This window comes from Mytilus galloprovincialis, chromosome 5 (assembly GCF_965363235.1).
Source record: "Mytilus galloprovincialis chromosome 5, xbMytGall1.hap1.1, whole genome shotgun sequence".
Taxonomy (NCBI): domain Eukaryota; kingdom Metazoa; phylum Mollusca; class Bivalvia; order Mytilida; family Mytilidae; genus Mytilus; species Mytilus galloprovincialis.
In genome coordinates, this window is record NC_134842.1 from 53,718,593 (window position 1) to 53,740,565 (window position 21,973).

General features: G+C 31.7%; 1 protein-coding gene across 1 annotated transcript; it reads right to left on the minus strand.

Annotated features, from left to right (window-relative positions):
* Positions 1-365: 365 nt before the first annotated feature.
* LOC143076038 (uncharacterized) lies at positions 366-21,337 on the minus strand. Its single transcript, XM_076251658.1, has 6 exons — positions 21,006-21,337; positions 16,622-16,771; positions 15,401-15,533; positions 9,336-9,377; positions 5,230-5,508; positions 366-1,370 (listed from the first exon to the last, which is right to left on the minus strand). The coding sequence occupies exons 2-6, from the start codon at positions 16,738-16,740 to the stop codon at positions 1,197-1,199; spliced, it is 747 nt and encodes a 248-aa protein (XP_076107773.1). The 5' UTR covers positions 16,741-16,771; positions 21,006-21,337; the 3' UTR covers positions 366-1,196.
* Between the last annotated feature and the right edge of the window lie 636 nt (positions 21,338-21,973).

Consider the following 21,973-nt stretch of genomic DNA (forward strand, 5'->3'; position numbering starts at 1 on the left):
ATAAGAATTAAATGTTACTGCAATAAACAGAGTCTTTTTACTTTAGATAGATCTTTCAGAATAACAGAATATACCCTATCAAAATACATAAAACTGTCACAAGTCTTTGATATTGATATTACTGCTTACTTCAATTCACATAAAGGAGTAGGTCCAGTATAGGCCGATTTTGGCCCCAAATTTCAGGTTCATCTTAAGAAAGATTTTGGACACTTTTGAAACACTTGAGTAACTACGCTGGTAGATTTAATTAATATATGTGAAAGATTTGAACTGAACTATTCATTAAAGACCCTCAAATTCAAGCTTAAATATAATTTTTCTTAGAAAATATGCCATAATATGTCTTTTATCAAAATGGTGTTTACCAAAAATAAAGGTGGCTGTATCTGTGTTCATCCTCAACCTTTATCAAATACAATTTATATTTAGATATAAGGAATGAACATAAATGAGGCCACATCCATAAGCCGGAAACTGTCTAAAAATTAACTCAAATGCTAAAATTGTAAAGATTTCAGTAATTTAGCATTACTTAATGATGCTAGTACCCAATAAATGTGCATTGTATTGTCTAAATCAGCCCATATTTATGTAACAGAAGGATTCTACTTTCCAATTAATAGCTTATAGTTTAGGCCAAAAAAAAATATATATGTCTGTTTCCTGTTGCCATAGCAAATAAATCAGGGTCTGTCATTGTCTGTAGGTCGGGAATATTTTTTTTTTTATTATTATTAGTTTTTTTCTTTTTTGCACTCCTTGCAGTCAGTCGGTTCAATGTCAGGTTAGGTTTTGTTCCTGTACCCAAAGGTGTGTAATCTCTTAAAAGAAGCTTTGATTGATTTCTTCTCCCAGTGCCAATATTTTTTAAACCTTAGTTGTAGCACATTTGTGCTGGGAGCAGCCATTTTTATTGTTTAGGCATTGTATGATACAGATCCAGATCGGACCGGAAACGATTTTTTTCCGGAATTAAAAAAAAAATCTAGGTTTGGGAGTTTTGATCCAGGGTCGGTCGGAAGCAGGAAACAGACATATATTTTTTTTGGCCTGACATTTAAACAATTTTGTAAAACAGCTATATGCTGGGGCCAAAAGGGGGTCCTTCTGAACCTACTCCTTCACCAATTTTCACATGACACAAAACATTATTTCTAGTTTAACAAGTAAGTCTTGAACACTTTCAAAAAAGATTACACATTGTTAAGTCTCATAAAATTTTCTATCAAAACAGATCTTGATTCCTCTGATAAAATATCTAAAGGCTTAGAATAGTAGATTACTGCTCGGTCATCATTTTGAAGTAGTTGATTGTTTTTCAGTTTGTCCAGATGAATCCTTGACATAACAAGCACAGTGAAAATTACCTGAAATTATAGATTAAAAAGTACATAAAATTACCAAACACTCTTGAGGGGGCTCGCAGGTGTTAATCAATTTTTTTTTTAAATATAGGATTTCAGCATATTTTTCTATAAATGAACTTTATCATATACTTAAGGGCTATTCCAGAAAAAAATGTAGGGGGGGGGGGGGGGGGGGGGTTGGAAGGCACATTATATTAATAATAAATGGGTGATGGGTATCAGAACAACTTTTCACACTATAATGCACTATAATTCTCAATTACAATTTTCTGGGTGGCGGGTGCTGACAAAAACTGCCTTCCAACCCCCCCTTAAATTTTTTTCTCGAATAGCCCTAATAGAAAAATGGAATAAAAGAATGTGGTCACTGTTCATTTCCCATTCTGCCTCCCAAAGAAACATACATTTTTGTCAACGCCCTTTTTTTTCTGTTGAACTAATGGGAGAAATATAGGTATATCGAAATAAAAAAAGAACTAAATTACAGAAATCACTTAAATTTTACAATTATTTAGTTTATGTACAGCTTATTTGAAAACAACAATAAGCCTCCTTAAGGAAGTTCGCTACTCAGTTTAAAAATAATTAGTTTTCCATAACACTACTATATATTGATAAGGGATTAATTAAGGAATTACCAGATGCTCCACAGGGCACAGCTTTATACGACCACAGAGGTCGAACCCTGAACCGTTGGGGCAAGTATGGACACAACATTTAAGCTGGATACAGCTCTGAATTTGGATTGTGATTAAATAGTTGACACAACATAGGTTTCTGACACAGAATGAATGTGGTCTAAGAACTTAATCTTACAAAATTTTAATTGGACATTTACCTATTATGGTTCAATATTCAAAATCTAAATACATTGTTAGATTCAGCATATCATAGAACCCCAAGAATTCAATTTTTGATAAAATCAAATAATGTTCAATTTTAGACCCTTTTAACCTTAATGTGGACCAATTTGATAACCCGGCCCAAATATTAAAAATCTAAATACATGGTTAGATTCAGCATATTGAAGTACCCCAAATATTAAATTTTTGTTGAAATCAAACAAAGTTTAATTTTTGACCCTTTGGACCTTAATGACTAGACCAATTTGAAAACAGGACAATACTGTGCAATTGAATATTTCTTGCTATTGCGCAAAACTGTGCAATTGAAAATTTCTTGCTATTGCGCAATACTGTGCAAGTAGATATTTCTTGCTATTGCGCAATACTGTGCAATTGAAGATTTCTTGCTATTACATAATACTGTGCAATTGAAAATTTCTTGCTATTGCACAATACTGTGCACAATACAATTTGAAAACAGGACCAAAAATTAAGAATCTAAATACACGGTTAGATTTGGCATATCAAAGAACCCCAATAATTCATTTTTTATCTAATCAAAAAGTAAAATCACAAAAATACTGAACTCAGAGGAAAATCAATTCGGAAAGTCCATAATCACATGGCAAAATCAAATAACAAAACGCATCAAAAATGAATGGACAAGAACTGTCATATTCCTGACTTGGTACAGGCATTTTCAAATGTAGAAAATGGTGGATTGAACCTGGTTTTATAGCTAGCTAAACCTCTCACTTGTATGACAGTCACATCAAATTCCATTATATTGTCAACGATGCGTGAACAAAACAAACAGACACAATAGGTAAAAATGTCAAAAATAGGGGTACAGCAGTCAACATTGTGTTATCATATTAATCACTATAAAAACAACAAATGTAACGAAGAAGCACACATCAAATTAACATCCTCATTTTGATTATATTATACGATTTTATTTGTCTATGTAAAATGCACCCATCAAGGAAGTAGGGTTTTGAGTACTGGTGAAAATTGCGCGTTTGAAATTCGCACAGGTAGACATGAAATAATTTTGTCGTTCAAAGTATGACGGGATGCATAAATACAGTCACGCAAAATAGATATAACAAAAACTGGCTTAACAGTTAAAGTAATAATAATAAATAAAATAATAAAGTTTAATTTTGGCCCCTTTTGGCCCCTAATTCCTAAACTGTTGGGACCAAAAATCCCAAAATCAATCCAAACCTTCCTTTTGTGGTCATAAACCTTGTGTTAAAATTGCATAGATTTCTATTAAATTATACTAAAGTAAGTGTGCAAAAACCAAGAAAAATGCTTATTTGGGACCTTTTTTTGGCCCCTAATTTCTAAATTGTTGGGACCAAAACTCCCAAAATCAATCCCAACCTTCCTTTTGTGGTCATAAACCTTATTTTAAAATGTCATAGATTTCTGTTCACTTATACTAAAGTTATTGTGCGAAAACCAAGAAAAATGCTTATTTGGGCCCTTTTTGGCCCCTAATTCCTAAACTGTTCGAACCAAAACTCCCAAAATCAACCCCAACCTCCCTTTTATGGTCATGAACCTGTGTTTAAATTTCATAGATTTCTATTTACTTATACTAAAGTTATAGTGCGAAAACCAAATATATTCAGACGACGACGCCAACGTCATACCAATATACGACCAAAAATTTTTCAATTTTTGCGGTTGTATAAAAAAAGCAAAAAAAATGTAGAGGTCAATGCGCTGTTTTTCTAATAGATCTAAGGCATTGAAAATTTGGCGGGAAAATGTTTTCTCTTGATTTTTCATACAAACTATTAAAAAATAAATAAGATTTTATAAGACTTTAACAACTGGCTTATAATTTTACATGTAAAAGATTTATAAAAAGAAAAATGGGGATCAATGGGCAAAATTTTTGAAGGCATTCAAATGAAAAAACCAGAGGATTTCGAAATTTGAAAAAAATTCCAAAACAAGAAAAACCAACTGCTGTTTAACTTATTTTTAAAACATATTAAAAACAGTATTTTAGCATGATTAGTGTTTCTTCAATTTAGGTAATTTTTAAAACTTTTAAAAGTGACATTGACTCTTTGGTCACCATAAAATAATTTATCCTGTACACAGGAAAATGTCCCTAGTACATGGTTGCCCCACTTACACTTCATTTTCTATGTTTAGTGGCTGGTGAAATTAGGGTCAAAACTCTAATATGGCATTAAAAGTAGAAAGGTCATATCATAGGGAACATGTGTACTAAGTTTCATGTTGATTGGACAGCAACTTCATCAAAAACTATCTTGACCAAAAAATTTAACCTGCAGCAGGACAGACAAAAGAATGGAGGCACTGACAGACAAACTGATGACAGACCAAAACACATTATACCCCTAGGCCTAGGTTTGGCATTTAAATCCTCAAAAGATAAGACATGTCCATGAAGTGAACTAAAAGTTAAAGAAAAGGCATTTTAGGTCGAGGCAAACTAAACAAAGAAAACAGAAACCAATGCTGAGATGTACATACAGACTGACAAACAGACAGACAAGGGTAAAACTTATATTAACTTTTGAGTTACACAGGTAAAAAAAAAGCAGGTGATCTCATTGAAGATCGAAAAATTTCCATCACGTTCAATAGAACTGATTTTGCCAAACAAAATGCCTCTCCAAGCAAAAAAACAAATACCAGCAGTAAATGCTTTCACCTCTTTTCTGAAGAAATAAAACAATTGCAGTTTCATCAACTAGGTAAAAAAGGGCGACTAGGTATCCCTTGAAACTGTTGGGCAAAGAGAAATGACTTCTTTTCCCTAGTTGCTCACTAGCCTGATCGCTGATTACAATTAATAATCTCTAATAATCTTGAAAAAAATTTAAGATTATAAGCTTTCCCCTTCAATGTAAAAAAATTCAAACTACAGAGTGTGGCAGATTAATCTAGTTTGTAGGGCCAAAACCCTGCCCCTTACCTCAAAAACAGATGTGGTAAAATTATTTTTGGTTAAAAAAGTTTACCTTTGTCTTGTCAATAATTATGCCTGGCATGGTCAATTGTGATTCTGTTGTTGATTCTTGGTATCTTTTCAGATCTAAAAGCAGCTCACCACCATGTTGTCCAAGAACTCTTGTATTAGCAATTCTTTCTATAAGAGGGCGAACAGCTTCTTGTTCACCATCTGTTGGCCATGAACATGTACCAGATGAACTAGAACTTGAATCATCCAGAGCGAAAATTTTAGGTGAAGGTTCTCTCGATCTTCTTCTTACTTTTCTAACTTGTATTGTGTTCTTAACCTAGAAATAAAGACAATAAATTAAATATGTAAAATTAAATCTTGATAATTGTTTTAAATTTGAAGATAAAAGACCATTTCACCTCTTTCACAACTAATTAAGTGACATAGCCATGATTGCAGTACTCTAAATTAGTACATGACAGACAGGACAAGTCCTGTAAAAATATATTCAGTCCCTTCAATTTCTGTTAATTTTGTAATACATTTCTAAAAAAAAAATTGAAGAATCATTAATTCTGACCTGTAAAGTCTATGACTGACACAATAACTAAAGCATTCTTTGCAGTTAACCCAAATTTTTAATAAAGTCACTGTGTAGCCACTATTGTCGACCTTTATCATGTTTATAAATCATGACAGGCATCCAATGTCATGAGCGTTTATCAGTAGTTCAGTGTTCATTGTTTATGTCTGTCATATTTGGTTTTTGGTAAATTGTTTTGGTTTAAATTAGACTGTTAAGTTTTCTGAATTGAATTGTTTCAGTTTTTTCATGTCAGAGCCCTTTAGAGTTGACCATTTACAGTATTGGTTTTTCTCATTATTGAAGGCAGTCCCGTTGTCTACAATTGGTTAAATTCACTTCATTTGAACTTTGGTGGATAGTTAACTCATTTACAATCATAGCACATCTTCCTATTTTCATATTCCATAGTGTCTGTCACAGCATACTCTGAATACATAACATTCATAGCAGGTCCAAATATCTTGTGTACTTCAATTTTGTAAATGCTTTCATTTCCATGCATGTCACCATAGTTATGTGTGGCTGGAAAAGGTTATAGCATGATTGTATCTTAAAAAGATTTGTTAAGAAACTCAATTTTTTGCACTTTTAAATTCAATTTAGTATTATTTTGAGATTAAAAAAATACAAATACCAGCTCTAGTAAAATAGACTATGTTTTAAATAACATACTGTTTTCATTCAACTGAGACACTACTTAACATCTATTCATGCTGGCATTACTCATATCAATATACAGACATCTATTCATGCTGGCATTACTCAGATCAATATACAACCATGAAGAGACACTACTTAACATATATTCATGCTGGCATTACTCATATCAATATACAAACATGAAGAGACACTACTTAACATCTATTCATGCTGGCATTACTCATATCAATATACAAACATGAAGAGACACTACTTAACATCTATTCATGCTGGCATTACTCATATCAATATACAACCATGAAGAGACACTACTTAACATCTATTCATGCTGGCATTACTCATATCAATATACAAACATGAAGAGACACTACTTAACATCTATTCATGCTGGCATTACTCATATCAATATACAACCATGAAGAGACACTACTTAACATCTATTCATGCTGGCATTACTCATATCAATATACAACCATGAAGAGACACTACTTAACATCTATTCATGCTGGCATTACTCAGATCAATATACAACCATGAAGAGACACTACTTAACATCTATTCATGCTGGCATTACTCATATCAATATACAACCATGAAGAGACACTACTTAACATCTATTCATGCTGGCATTACTCATATCAATATACAAACATGAAGAGACACTACTTAACATCTATTCATGCTGGCATTACTCATATCAATATACAACCATGAAGAGACACTACTTAACATCTATTCATGCTGGCATTACTCATATCAATATACAAACATGAAGAGACACTACTTAACATCTATTCATGCTGGCATTACTCATATCAATATACAACCATGAAGAGACACTACTTAACATCTATTCATGCTGGCATTACTCATATCAATATACAACCATGAAGAGACACTACTTAACATCTATTCATGTTGGCATTACTCATATCAATATACAACCATGAAGAGACACTACTTAACATCTATTCATGCTGGCATTACTCATATCAATATACAACCATGAAGAGACACTACTTAACATCTATTCATGCTGGCATTACTCATATCAATATACAACCATGAAGAGACACTACTTAACATCTATTCATGCTGGCATTACTCATATCAATATACAACCATGAAGAGACACTACTTAACATCTATTCATGCTGGCATTACTCATATCAATATACAACCATGAAGAGACACTACTTAACATCTATTCATGCTGGCATTACTCATATCAATATACAACCATGAAGAGACACTACTTAACATCTATTCATGCTGGCATTACTCAGATCAATATACAACCATGAAGAGACACTACTTAACATCTATTCATGCTGGCATTACTCAGATCAATATACAACCATGAAGAGACACTACTTAACATCTATTCATGCTGGCATTACTCATATCAATATACAACCATGAAGAGACACTACTTAACATCTATTCATGCTGGCATTACTCAGATCAATATACAACCATGAAGAGACACTACTTAACATCTATTCAAGCTGGCATTACTCATATCAATATACAACCATGAAGAGACACTACTTAACATCTATTCATGTTGGCATTACTCATATCAATATACAACCATGAAGAGACACTACTTAACATCTATTCATGTTGGCATTACTCATATCAATATACAACCATGAAGAGACACTACTTAACATCTATTCATGTTGGCATTACTCATATCAATATACAACCATGAAGAGACACTACTTAACATCTATTCATGTTGGCATTACTCATATCAATATACAACCATGAAGAGACACTGCTTAACATCTATTCATGTTGGCATTACTCATATCAATATACAAACATGAAGAGACACTGCTTAACATCTATTCATGTTGGCATTACTCAGATCAATATACAAACATGAAGAGACACTGCTTAACATCTATTCATGCTGGCATTACTCAGATCAATATACAAACATGAAGAGACACTACTTAACATATATTCATGCTGGCATTACTCAGATCAATATACAAACATGAAGAGAAGAGACACTACTTAACATCTATTCATGCTGGCATTACTCATATCAATATACAAACATGAAGAGACACTACTTAACATCTATTCATGTTGGCATTACTCATATCAATATACAAACATGAAGAGACACTACTTAACATCTATTCATGCTGGCATTACTCATATCAATATACAAACATGAAGAGACACTACTTAACATCTATTCATGTTGGCATTACTCATATCAAATATTCATGCTGGCATTACTCATATCAATATACAAACATGAAGAGACACTACTTAACATATATTCATGCTGGCATTACTCATATCAATATACAAACATGAAAATACAAATCATAATATCTATACACCTAAAGCAAGGACAAACTGATACTGAAATGAAGAAACAGCAATGAAAGTGTTGTTTTGTTTTTTGCATTGCTGCACATGTGCTGATTTTGTGTCATGGATGAGGGTCTGGATGGGGGGGGGGGGGGGGGGGGGGTCTGTTATTTTGTAAACATTTAATTTTCACCCCTTTTTTCTCTAATATTTAAAAAAATAACTCCTTTTTTCTCTAATCTTCAAAAAATTAACCCCTTTTTTCTCTAATCTTCATTTTTCTTGCCCGTTATTCTCTAATCTTCATTTTTTAAGTGCATTATTCTTTAATCATTTAACCCCATCCAAACCTTCATGGATGGATACCCAATATACTTCTTATTTCTAAGGATAATTTGAGTGTGCTGTATTGGTAAAAAGTAGAAAGTGCAACACTACAGGCATGTACTCCCAAGCATGAGCTGCTGTTATGATCATATGTTTGTGCTACATGTAAATTTTTGAACTGTTAAAGGTTTTTTTTCTGTCATGCATAGGTGTTTTATGCAGAACTTGATGTGAAAGATTTTATACTATTATACCTGTTGATTTCTACTGTGGCTATGTCTGCTGTTTCTTGATGCCTACAATTATATACACCATTTTAATTATTTAATAATTATTTGAATTTTAAGGTCATTGTGTGATAATATTTAAATTTTTTAAAAGTTAAATGGTTCTTAGAATGTATTATTCTAAGGATATTCAATTTTTCATATTTTTTTCCATAATTATTGTATATAAATGTAAGGACACTTTCTTGAATTTTACTTCCTTATTTTTAAATAAAAGTTCCAATACAATTTTAATTTATTAATTTTAAATTAATAAATAGATAAATTATTTTGCATATTACCATTTTGATTTGAGTAATATGAAGTGGAAAAGCTTGTGAGACGCTCAAAATTATAAGTATGGTGCCTAGTTATATGATGAGATATTTTTTTCATAATGCAGTCCTATGGAAATCAAAAATTGTAGTTTTTCCAAATCGTTGGCATTACCTTTAACAGCTACTGAAATTTCCCTTGACAAATAAACATTTAAAGTTGAAAAAGACAGAATCTGTTCTTTATTTAAACTCTCTTTTAATAAAGAATCATTGAATTAGTAATCATAGACAATATGGAAAAAATTGCATAAAATTATTTTAATTATTTGCATTTCTAAATATAAACATAGTAAAAAATGTTAAATTATTTGCATTCTAAATATAAACATAGTAAAAATGTAAAATTATTTGCATTTCTAAATATAAACATAGTAAAAAATGTTAAATTATTTGCATTTCTAAATATAAACATAGTAAAAATGTTAAATTATTTGCATTTCTAAATATAAACATAGTAAAAAATGTTAAATTATTTGCATTTCTAAATATAAACATAGTAAAAATGATGGCTATTAGAGTAAACATCTGTTTCTGGTTTATTCTTTGATGAACTATTTAGATTTGACCTGGTTATTTGAGGAAGCTATCTCATAAACAATAAAATAAGTTGGAGATCAGCTTAACATTATTGACTTTCATAAATCTTGAACAATTATATAAAATCCATTAAGCAACGGAAATCAACTTAGTACATGTATATCTATATGAACGATAATACTTGTAAATAGATAAATAAATAATTGTAAATTTAGGCAGCTGAATCTGTGTAAGCACTTTCTAATTTATTTTAAAATGTTTAACTGTCATAGAGCTTTCTTAAATATATATCAGTAAATCAAATGTGTGTTTATCAAATTTCAAATCTGAATAATGGTTACACCTCAATATTACATTTCTTACAGTTCAATTAATTATCAAAGAACAATTCTAATTAAAAAAATATCATTTCTCAATGGCAAATATAACATGCATACATGAGTAAAACTTTAAATGAAGAAATGTTTTATTGAAGTTATCATCATTGGAAAATGTGCAAGTGAAAACTGCAAAAAAGATAATGTTTACTGGCAGAAAAACAAAGTCCATTTATATGTTGAATACCGAAAAACAAGATTTTTTTTCCAAAATTTTCTCCTGGATATTATCTTATGATCATCAATAAGACTCTGTTCAAGTTTGGTAAAAATCAGGGATATTTTCAAAAAGTTTATATTAAAATTTCAAAAACTTTTAACGACAGAGTGAATATTTGTGGACACTATTGCCAAATTGTTAGATCGCTTAGTCTTGCTTTAAAAGATGCACTCTCAACAAAAAATGTCATTTCTAATTATGATAGCAAATATATTTGTTAATTTTATACATGTTGTATGGAGTATTATTAGAATTTGCAACAAATAACCTCACAATTTTGTAAACTATTTAATAATTGCAATAACAGATCCATGCCAGCATTTCTGAATGCAGGGATCTCCATGGCCTGTTTAACGATGGCGCCCCGCCATCGTTCTAATGTCTTGCGCCATCGTCAAATGACTTGCGCCATCGTTAAATTGTCTTCCGCCATCGTTCAAAACTTCATCGTTTTTTGCAGCCCGACGCCATTTTTTATCAATTATAATCAAATGCATGTAATTGCATAACCCTTAGGCTTTTTATGTTATAATCCAATACAGTTCTAACGCCTGGGGGATATCCGGATTAAGATCTCTAATCACTTGTACCCGAGCTTGTACAGGCAGATCAACAAACCACACAGGAGAATACTATCTGAGGATAGACGATCCATTTGTCGAATTAATCAAGTTTTAGCAAATGATTATGATAATTTAGATTACATAAAAAAAATAATAATTCAGTTACAAAGAAAACAGTTTAACAAGTCGAACACGTGCTTTATTTTGACATACGCAATCAGCATCTCCCTTTTTTTAAGAAGTACAAAATAAGACGCAAAACAGTAAATATTATTTCATTGCAAATAACTTAAATACTGCTGTAACGACAATTTAGAATTACTTTAAAAGTTTAAAAGTAAAACCTTAAATATTTCCTGTAAAGAAATATCGTATCGTAATTCCGAATTCATTTCGTATATTACAATCAAATTGATACATCCGCGTTTCCGGTTTCTATTCAGACTCGAAAGATGCATGTTGCACAGCATCAATTTGCCAGATAAAGTCATTAAAAACGTTTTCATTTGTCAATGTTTGCTTTACAAATCTCTTTAACCTTTTACATAACCCGTACGAATCGTTTTGTTGTTGCTGCAAATCAGCCATACCGGTAATGGGTTCTGAATTTGACAACTGTCCATGAAAAATAAGCTCCACATCATTTGATTTTTAACCCCCATAACAATTACCAAAAATACAAGAAATCTACATGGGGACCTTCATGACAGCTTTTGGTCATTCTCGACTAAAGGGGGACCATGAAGACTTGGCATTTGAATGGTTAAAAACAGCAATAAATGAAAATATTGATACTTCTAATTCTATAATGAAAATTCAAATAAATATAATTTAAATAAGCAATGATTTAGCATGTTCACCATTCCTTGTATAGAGGGATAAAATACTTCCGATCGCGCTACACTGTACAGCGTAGACATGGTTTGTAATGTGAAAGTTCCTCCATCGTTCAATTTTCATCCATGGAGATCCCTGGAATGTACACAGTAGTAAATATCTACCTGTATCATGTGTATGGTAGTTCTACTGCTATATTGTAAATTGAAAAGTTATGGTAAAACTACTGATGCTTAAAAAAAATGGCATATAACTTTATGGATGAAAACAAATAAAAATTTGTAAGGGTTCCGCGGAACCCAGTGTCTCGCCTACTTTTGCTGTTAATCACACACTCAACAAAAATGATGAAAAAAATCAATAAAAATATTCTTCTCGATACTATCTTTTGATTGTCAGAAGCTTCTGTCCAAGTTTGGTAAAAATCCAGGATAGTTTAAGAATCTTAAAAATGTTTTAAAAACTTTAACTGCAGACTGTATCATATGTAATGTTAATTTGTATCATATGTAATGTTAATTTGAAGAAAAACTAAGTCTATTTATAAGTAAAATACGGGAAAAATGGATTTTTGTTTACCAAATTTGATTCTGGATACTATATTATGATTAGAAACATGTGTCAGTCAAAGTTTGGTACAAATCCAGGATAGTTTAAAAAAGTTATAAAAATTGTAACCAGATGCTCCGCAGGGCGTAGCTTTATACGACCGCAGAGGTTGAACCCTGAACGGTTGGGGCAAGTATGGACACAACATTCAAGCTGGATTCAGCTCTAAATTTGGATTGTGATTAAATAGTTGACACAGCATTGGTTTCTGACACAGAATGAATGTGTTCTAATGAACTTAAAATTTTTTGTTTTCTCTTAGAGCAATTCACTATGCTGTTGAATATTAATCCTCTCAAAAAAATGTTTGAAGAAATTTTCTTTTTTATTTATGAAATTTCAAATGAGAAAAATTGAACCCAATTTTTTTAATCACATCCCCCTTTCCCTTATTCCAAAACTAATCTCAATTAAAATTTCTAATGGAGTTTGCAACAATAACTACTCATTTAAATACATCATAAAATATTAAGATGTAAAAAAACTGCTTGTTATCACTGAATGGTAAAGATTATTTTAATTTATAAGTTGGCAGTAAAAAGTGAATATACATTGTATATTGTATATAACAAAGATTTAAGTTGATTCTGGACAAAGAAAGATAACTCCAATTAAAAAAAATCTTGCTATTGCACAATATTTTGCAATTAGATATTTCTTGCTTACTATTCTGGACAAAGAAAGATAACTCTAATTAAAAAAAATTTGCTATTTCACAATATTGTGCAATTAGATATTTCTTGCCATTGCGCAATACTGTGCAATTGAAAAGACTTGCTATTGCACAATACTTAATATAATAATTTTAGATCCTGATTTGGACCAACTTGAAAACTGGGCCCATAATAAAAAATCTAAGTACATTTTTGGATTCAGCATATCAAAGAACCCCAAGATTTCAATTTTTGTTAAAATCAGACTAAGTTTAATTTTGAACCCTTTGGACTTTAGTGTAGACCAATTTGAAGACAGGACCAAAAATGAAGAATCTACATACACAGTTAGATTTTGTATATCAAAGAACCCCATTTATTCAATTTTTGATGAAATCAAACAAAGTTTAATTTTGGACCCCGATTTTGACCAACTTGAAAACTGGGCCAATAATCAAGAATCTAAGTACATTTTTAGATTCAGCATATCAAAGAACCTAACTGATTCATTTTTTGTCAAAATCAAACAAAGTTTAATTTTGGACCCTTTGGACCTTAATGTAGACCAATTTGAAAACGGGACCAAAAGTTAAGAATCTACATACACAGTCATGACAGTTAGATTCGGCATATCAAAGAACCCCAATTATTCAATTTTGATGAAATCAAACAAAGTTTAATTTTGGACCCTTTGGGCCCCTTATTATGTTGGGACCAAAACTCCCAAAATCAATACCAACCTTCCTTTTATGGTCATAAACCTTGTGTTTAAATTTCATAGATTTCTATTTACTTATACTAACGTTATGGTGCGAAAACCAAGAAAAATGCTTATTTGGGTCCCTTTTTGGCCCCTAATTCCTAAACTGTTGGGACCTAAACTCCCAAAATCAATACCAACCTTCCTTTTGTAGTCATTAACATTGTGTTTAAATTTCATTGATTTCTATTTACTTAAACTAAAGTTATTGTGCGAAAACCAAGAATAATGCTTATTTGGGCCCTTTTTTGGCCCCTAATTCCCAAACTGTTGAAACCAAAACTCCCAAAATCAATCCCAACCGTTCTTTTGTGGTCATAAACCTTGTGTCAAAATTTCATAGATTTCTATTAACTTAAACTAAAGTTATAGTGCGAAAACCAAGAAAATGCTTATTTGGGCCCTTTTTGGCCCCTAATTCCTAAAATGTTGGGACCAAAACTCCCAAAATCAATACCAACCTTCCTTTTGTGGTCATAAACCTTGTGTTAAAATTTCATAGATTTCCATTCACTTTTACTAAAGTTAGAGTGCGAAAACTAAAAGTATTCGGACGAAGACGACGACGAAGACGACGACGCCAACGTGATAGCAATATACGACGAAAAATTTTTCAAATTTTGCGGTCGTATAAAAACTTAACCACAAAGTGAATGTAATGTTTCCTGGCAGAAAAACTAAGTCCATTTATAAGTAAAATACAGAAAAATTGGTATTTTATTTTTACAAAATTTACTTCTGGATACTATCTTATGATCATAAACAACCTTCTGTACAGGTTTGGTACAAATCCAGGATAGTTTAAGAAAGTAATTAAAATTTTAAAAACTTTAACCACAGAGTGAATGTAATGGTTCCTGGCAGAAGTCCATTTATAAGTAGAATACGGAAAAAATGGAATTTTGTTTTTACAAAATTTACTTCTAGATACTACATGTACTATCTTATGAACATAAACAAAATGCAAGCTTCTGTCTAAGTTTGGTAGAAATCCAGGATAGTTCAAGAAAGTTATTAAAATTTCAAAAACTTTAACCACAGAGTGAATATTTGTGGACGCTGCTGACGACACCGACGATGACGACGCCGACAGAATGTACGATCGCTATGTCTTGCTTTTTTGACTAAATTCGAAGGCTCGACAAAAATTCAAACATACCTCTAACACTGTCACCATGTTATCTGTCTTCTTTTGTTCAAGTCCAGATTTATAAAATCTCAAGTCTGGCTCAGATATCACAGTACAGTTTGCTAGATTGTGCCAAGTTGTTTCTTGTACTTTCCCGCACTTTCTGCCAAAAACAAAATATTAAAGAGTTACTAAGTGTTGGTTGCAACATAGAACAACAGCAAAATTTTAACCTTGTAATATATTAAAAGAGAGTTATGTTATTTTATCTATTTTAATATATATGTACGTAGCTAATTATTGTATATAGAACTAACTAGGGGTATCATAATATACAATGATCATAAATCCATAAATAAAATCCTTTTTACAATACATTTGAAATTGAAAAAGGATCCAATTTACTATGGTAAATATGAAGTATTTTTATTGATGTAAAAACTGAGTAAAAGTCAGTATAAACATGATAAATGTTCTAAAAAAAGTCAATAATTATTCCAGTCAGAACAGTAATCTGTTAAAGATATACTGTAAATTGGGTTATTATGTCTAATAATTTGAAGGTTTGGCATACATGTATAAAATGAGAGGGTTCAATTATTGCTTTCTATAAGTTTCCTGTTAAATTTGTATGTGGTTAATGCACATAAGGATAAAGTTGCATGCTTAGAGAAGATAATGATGAGTGCACATAATAAATCAATACATACACTGACAAATAAAACAGAAATTAGAACAAACAAATGTGTTATGTTACACCACTACCAAGATAACTTTTCATTCCCCATTTATGGGCATTATGTTATCTGATCTGTGTGTCTGTTCCTCGATTTGTCTGTCTGTCTGTCCCGTTTCAGGTTAAATTTTTGGTCAAGGTAGTTTTTAATGAAGTCCTATCAACATGTGATCAACTTGAAACTTAGTACATATTTTCTTTATGATGATAGGATCTTTCTAATTTTAATGCAAAATAAGAGTTTTTACCCCTTCACAGTGCATTGATCATGAACATAGAAAATGATAGCATGATTGGGGCATCTGTGTACTATGGTCACATTCTTGTTGATTTATCATTTCGCTTTTTAACTTATAGCAAGTATAGTGTTCATGCTTAAGACAAAATTGCAAAAAAGTCAAATCTCCTCATCAAGGGCCAAAGACCTACAGTTGTATAAGAAGTCTGACAGTTTCGGTAGAAATGACAACCAGTACATACTGAACATTGTATAACTGTCCCATTTAATTACTTACACTGCTTCCAAACAGCATAACTCAGCGAAAGCACTAACAAACTGAGTAAATAATCCCTCATATGGCTTGAAACTCCTGAAGGCATGCTGAACATCTTCTAAAAGACGATCAAGTGCCATTATAAATCTTTTTACTTTAAAGGTTACAAGCCTACAATGAAAGAAGAAAAGAATGTTCACTTTGAACTGTAAAAAAAAAAACATTCAGTTAAGGTACAATGTATATAAATGTTACAGTTAACTACACATTCACTATCTTGTTAAAATATATATTTACCGTTAGTTTTCCTGTTTGACTAGTTTAACACTAGTAATTTTTTGGGGCCCTTCATACATTTATAGCTTGCTGTTTGGTGTGAGCCAACTTTGAAGGCTCTGTTTGAAGTCTGTACTTCGACTTATAATGGGTTTTTTTTACAAATTGTGACTTGGATGGAGAGTTGTCTCATTGGCACTCTTACCACATCTTCTTACAAGACAATAACAAGTGTATACATTTTATATCTATAAAGAACACAAATATCTGCAAATCTTTGAACATGTTGAAAAGGAAGGATAAAAATCATAAGAGAAACAGGTTCCACCATTAAACTTGTGTATTATTATATTTCTTCACTCTCAACAGTTAAATTTTAATAATTTGAAAAAATCATCAAGTAAAAATGTATTTCGATTTAGGTGTTCATGCTGTTAGAATTACAATTTCACTGTTTTAAGTGGAGAAAATATTGTAACACACTTGTCAAGTGCAATATTATTTATTAATCAATGTTTAAGTCATCAATATGTGCTAAAATTTAAATTTAACCCTCTTGCTGCCAGAGGGACACATGTGTCCACAAGGACTGTGCCGGAGGGACACATGTCCATGTTTAATTAAATGATTAAAGCAAGCTTCTCCTCTTTCTGTATCATTTTCAAATAAAAGACAAAAGTTTATAGACAGGTTTATATTTTCTTTGATGGATTCCAAATGAAATGGTTATTTTGGCGTGACGTCATATATAGAATGACATCATTGTAGGACATCTGTCGTATTTTCTGGCAGAAATGCACCCTTGAAAACCCACTGCCAGCAAGAGGGTTAAAGTGTTATTAGGATAATGATGGTGTCCTTCTGTCTTTCCAGGTATCACCGAAATACAGAGTTCTTATAACAGATTATGGGATAGGGACTGAACATTGCTAAATGAGGACAGAAGGGTATCGTGGTGTCATATGTTTTCGTATCATCCATATTTCATCGGTTTTGATTTCAAACGCGTACATTGTATATTGTTGCAGGTTTTTTGGTTTCTATATTTGAAACAACAACAACACTACAACTTTACATCTTCAAAAAATATTCAAAGTCGTTTAAAAGACGCTTGAACAAATTTAATAAAACTGACCAGATTAGCCATTTTTATTAAATGCCTAAAATATGCCTCACTAGAAAAGTTGTTGAGCAATATTCTGAGGGGTTACATGAAGTATAGCAATATCCTCTGCCTGCCCGACATCAGATCTTCAAGACATGTGACTGTCATGTGGTTTTTTTTTCATTTTTATTACAAACAAGCGCGTTAAAATTAACATAGTTCTTATGTAAAATGGCTGTTCAAAATCCATTTATTCAGTATTTTATTGACAATTCTTTTAATACATCCTTGATACACAAGGATGAAAACAGTCTTAACTTTTTACATTTAAACCGTAAATTTTTAAAACTGCATTTTGTTTCAAAAAAAATAATGTCTTTTGTAGAAACAAAGTGTCAATCGGAATTAAATAAAAATGTAACAATTTCAGTACATGAAAAACCAACATAAAACTATTTACTATTTATATTTAGTACTGAAAAGTATTGAATAACCTTTATTATGATTCAAGCGATCACCAGAACCACGACATTAGAAAATACTAATTTCCGGATTATATACATTTAGTCATTTCCTGTCCGTGAACTGATCCAATTTTTAATTCAAACCAAAAACATATGACGCCGTTTTTTTGACATACGAAAATCGCTAGTAATCGGAAACGGTTGAAAATCGTAGAAAGGCTTGACAAAAAAACTAGATACATGAAATCATTCGATAGGACATGCTTTCAGGCCTCGACAATAAAGCTTGTCCGATTGTCCGGTACCAGAGGGAAAAAAGGTCGGACAAGTAAAAGCTGTATCAAGCTTGTCCGTTGGGACAAGTACAATTATTCACAGAAAATAAATTTAATCCAACTTTGATGAACAAAGTAATTTATTATAAACAAAAAACAAGAAAACGAATATTAATTTGACATGTTTCTGTATTATGTTTATTCAAATGCAAAACCTTTTTCTTCAACATGTTTACTTGCAATCGATAATTTTAACTGGTTGTTTGTCAGGTACTTTTTAACAGGTAAAAGGTATACTATTCTCAGAAACCAGTCTTACTGATCCGAATCAATGATGCGCTTTGTAGATTAGGTAACTTTACAGGAGAGTTTGTCACCTCGACAGATTCAGCTCCAATTGTTTAAGAGACAGTTTTGCACCGTACCTAGGATACATATTTAGTAGACCTGATTGATAGACAGTTTGTTATTTCGGGACCAAGACAAATCAGTACCTCATTTTGCTACCTTATTCTGTTCCTTAAAATAAATACCATACAGGTAATTTTTTCACAAAAATATTTTTCTTTATTTACCATAAAATTCACAAAATCATATTTGATCATAAGCATGATAAGTAGAAAAAAAACAATACTTGCAATATGGTGACCTATAGTTGTTAATTTCTGTGTCATTTGGTCTTTTGCAGAGAGTTGTCTCATTGGCAATCAGACCTTATGATGGCTTATCTTCTTCTTTTTATTGTTTGCATTTGAATACACTTTTTTTAAACTTAAAAATACCAAACAGAATACAAATCCAATGAGTGTACAGGCCTATCAGATGGTGCCTCATGATTAGAGTCTGATGAGACTAGCATTGATGGAAACTAGAACCTAATTCCTGTGATATGACTACTTTCGCAGTTGTACTTGACTCATATTTTTGAAAAGTATTTAAAAAAAAATACATCAAATTCTGTGTATTGTTTAAATTCGTTTTGCTCCTTTAAAACTAAACATGTAAAAAGGTTACTTTTAATAGAAATTTTTGGACAAGTAACAATTTCATTCGGACAAGTAAATTTTGGTATGTAAGTTATTGTAGAGGCCTGGCTTTTCAAATTTGAGTAAACAACCAGTGATCGGGAAGGATGTGCGCCCTGCGCCTTTAGCACATACTGATCAGAAATGGCGCATAGAGTGACAAATGTAAGCGCCCACGTAGCGCACGATATTTTTCCCATCGTTTCGAAACGTTTAGATATCGTCTAATGGATTTCCAATCGTGTTCTGTGCCGCCATGTGTGTGTACACAACTGTATAATGTTCCTCCAATCATAGGAGCACCTATATATTTTTGGGACGTCTCGGTGTTTTCCTATGGTAATAAAACCATGCGGTTTAACGTCTCTGGTGTTTTCCTATGGTAATTATAGAACCATGCGGTCTAACTGATAAACCAAAAAATGTAATTAACCATCATTCATAATATAATTTTTTATAAACAACTTTTTTTGTGAAATTTGGCTATTACAGACGAGATTTAACTCTAATAATCTTTTAATTTAGTTTAGCTTGCTATTATTTCGATTGAAAACCCCCGAAGCCTTTTTATGAATATAGTTTTTGTCTCCATAAAAGGCGCTTAACTGTCCTTGTCATTTTTTGGTCTTTGGCTTGTTTTGACATTTTGTTAACATGACTTCAGCGAATTATTGTTTTGTTCTATCAATTAATGGTACTCTCTACTGTTAATCTTTTCATCGTGATGAAGTAATTATAATAAACAAGAAGTGCAGAGGAAGTGCCTGAAATGTCCTCTAATACGGAACGTCTGGAATAAGTATGGTATCGACCCAAAAGTTAATGTTAAAAAAAAAAACCATGAACATGAACAAGCCAAGGCAACAGTACCAGTTTAAACATTGTAAATACGGGTTATCTTTAATCTTTAATTGTCCGTTTTGGAAGAAGTTATTGAATATTCATTGAAATTACAGAATCACAGGAACAATATCCATGATATTATTTAAAATCACAAAGGTTAGTATCAACACCCCTTTGCCAAAAAATAATGATACTTTTTTATTTTTATACAGAAGTCAATTCAAATGGCCAACTCATTTGACAACATGGCCCACTATTTTTTTAAATGGCCCATTGAATTTATTTTTGAGCGGCCCTGGGTCCATAGTGAAAAAAACCTTCCAGATCACTGAAGACCTGAATAAAAACTCAACAGTGAAAACCGTAAGGAGTGAAAATTGTTATTAGAACGAAAACACATCACATGATGATAATTACTTTTCTGGTTGTTTTTCCAATTCAACATAGAGTTCCGTGATTGAAGATTTGATCAACGGACCATGCAATTGTAATTTTTCAACGGATGCCTCGAATTTGAGGAAATGGTTGGCTTCTTGAATATATTCTTTTTGAAATCTATTCAGTTCGACAAGCGTTGGTATTTTTGATAACACATCATAAGGTTCATCTAAGAAATCCTCGGCATAATAAATATGCAAAAGACTCAAATCAGATGTTTTCCAATCCGACACCGATCTGGGCAATGTAACATGTAGTAATTTGGAAGACTTTTCTTCTGATTTTCGTTTAGCGGGTCTTATAATTTCTGCGTCCATAGCAAGGGAATATAAATATAAGGGAGAGAAACTGAATGTATGTTTATATGAATTTTGCGTGTATATCCCTCCGATCAAGGAGCACATCATAATAATTATTGTGTATAAAATCAGTTTATGGGTTCTTAAAATTATCAGACATAGGACATAAAGTTTTATTTAGAGTCGGTATAAGCATTATAGATTATTACATGGCATTTTTCATATTGCCCTGGTATCAGCCCTAGACTCCCATATCAAGCCAGAGGGCTTTAGCCCGAGGGCTTGATATGGGTCGTGGGCTGATACCAGGGACCATATGAAAAATGACATGTAATAATCTATTTATCACATATTTTTAAGCAAGAGAAAACAAATAGCTTACACCAAATTATGTTTGATATTTCATCAAAAATCAAAAAGATATTTAACGAAAATGAAATAAAAAATGTATCACTGTGAGTTTAAAAAAGTTCGTATCACAGCAATATGGCCGACTGAAAAATAAAGTGCGTTTAATCTACAACTGCTATATATTATAAACATTGTCGCTTCTATAAACATAAAGTAAACAAAACAAAAGCATAACAACAAACTTTATATCAGAGACAAAACTCGTGAAATTTCTGCAAACAGCAAGGAAACCACTTG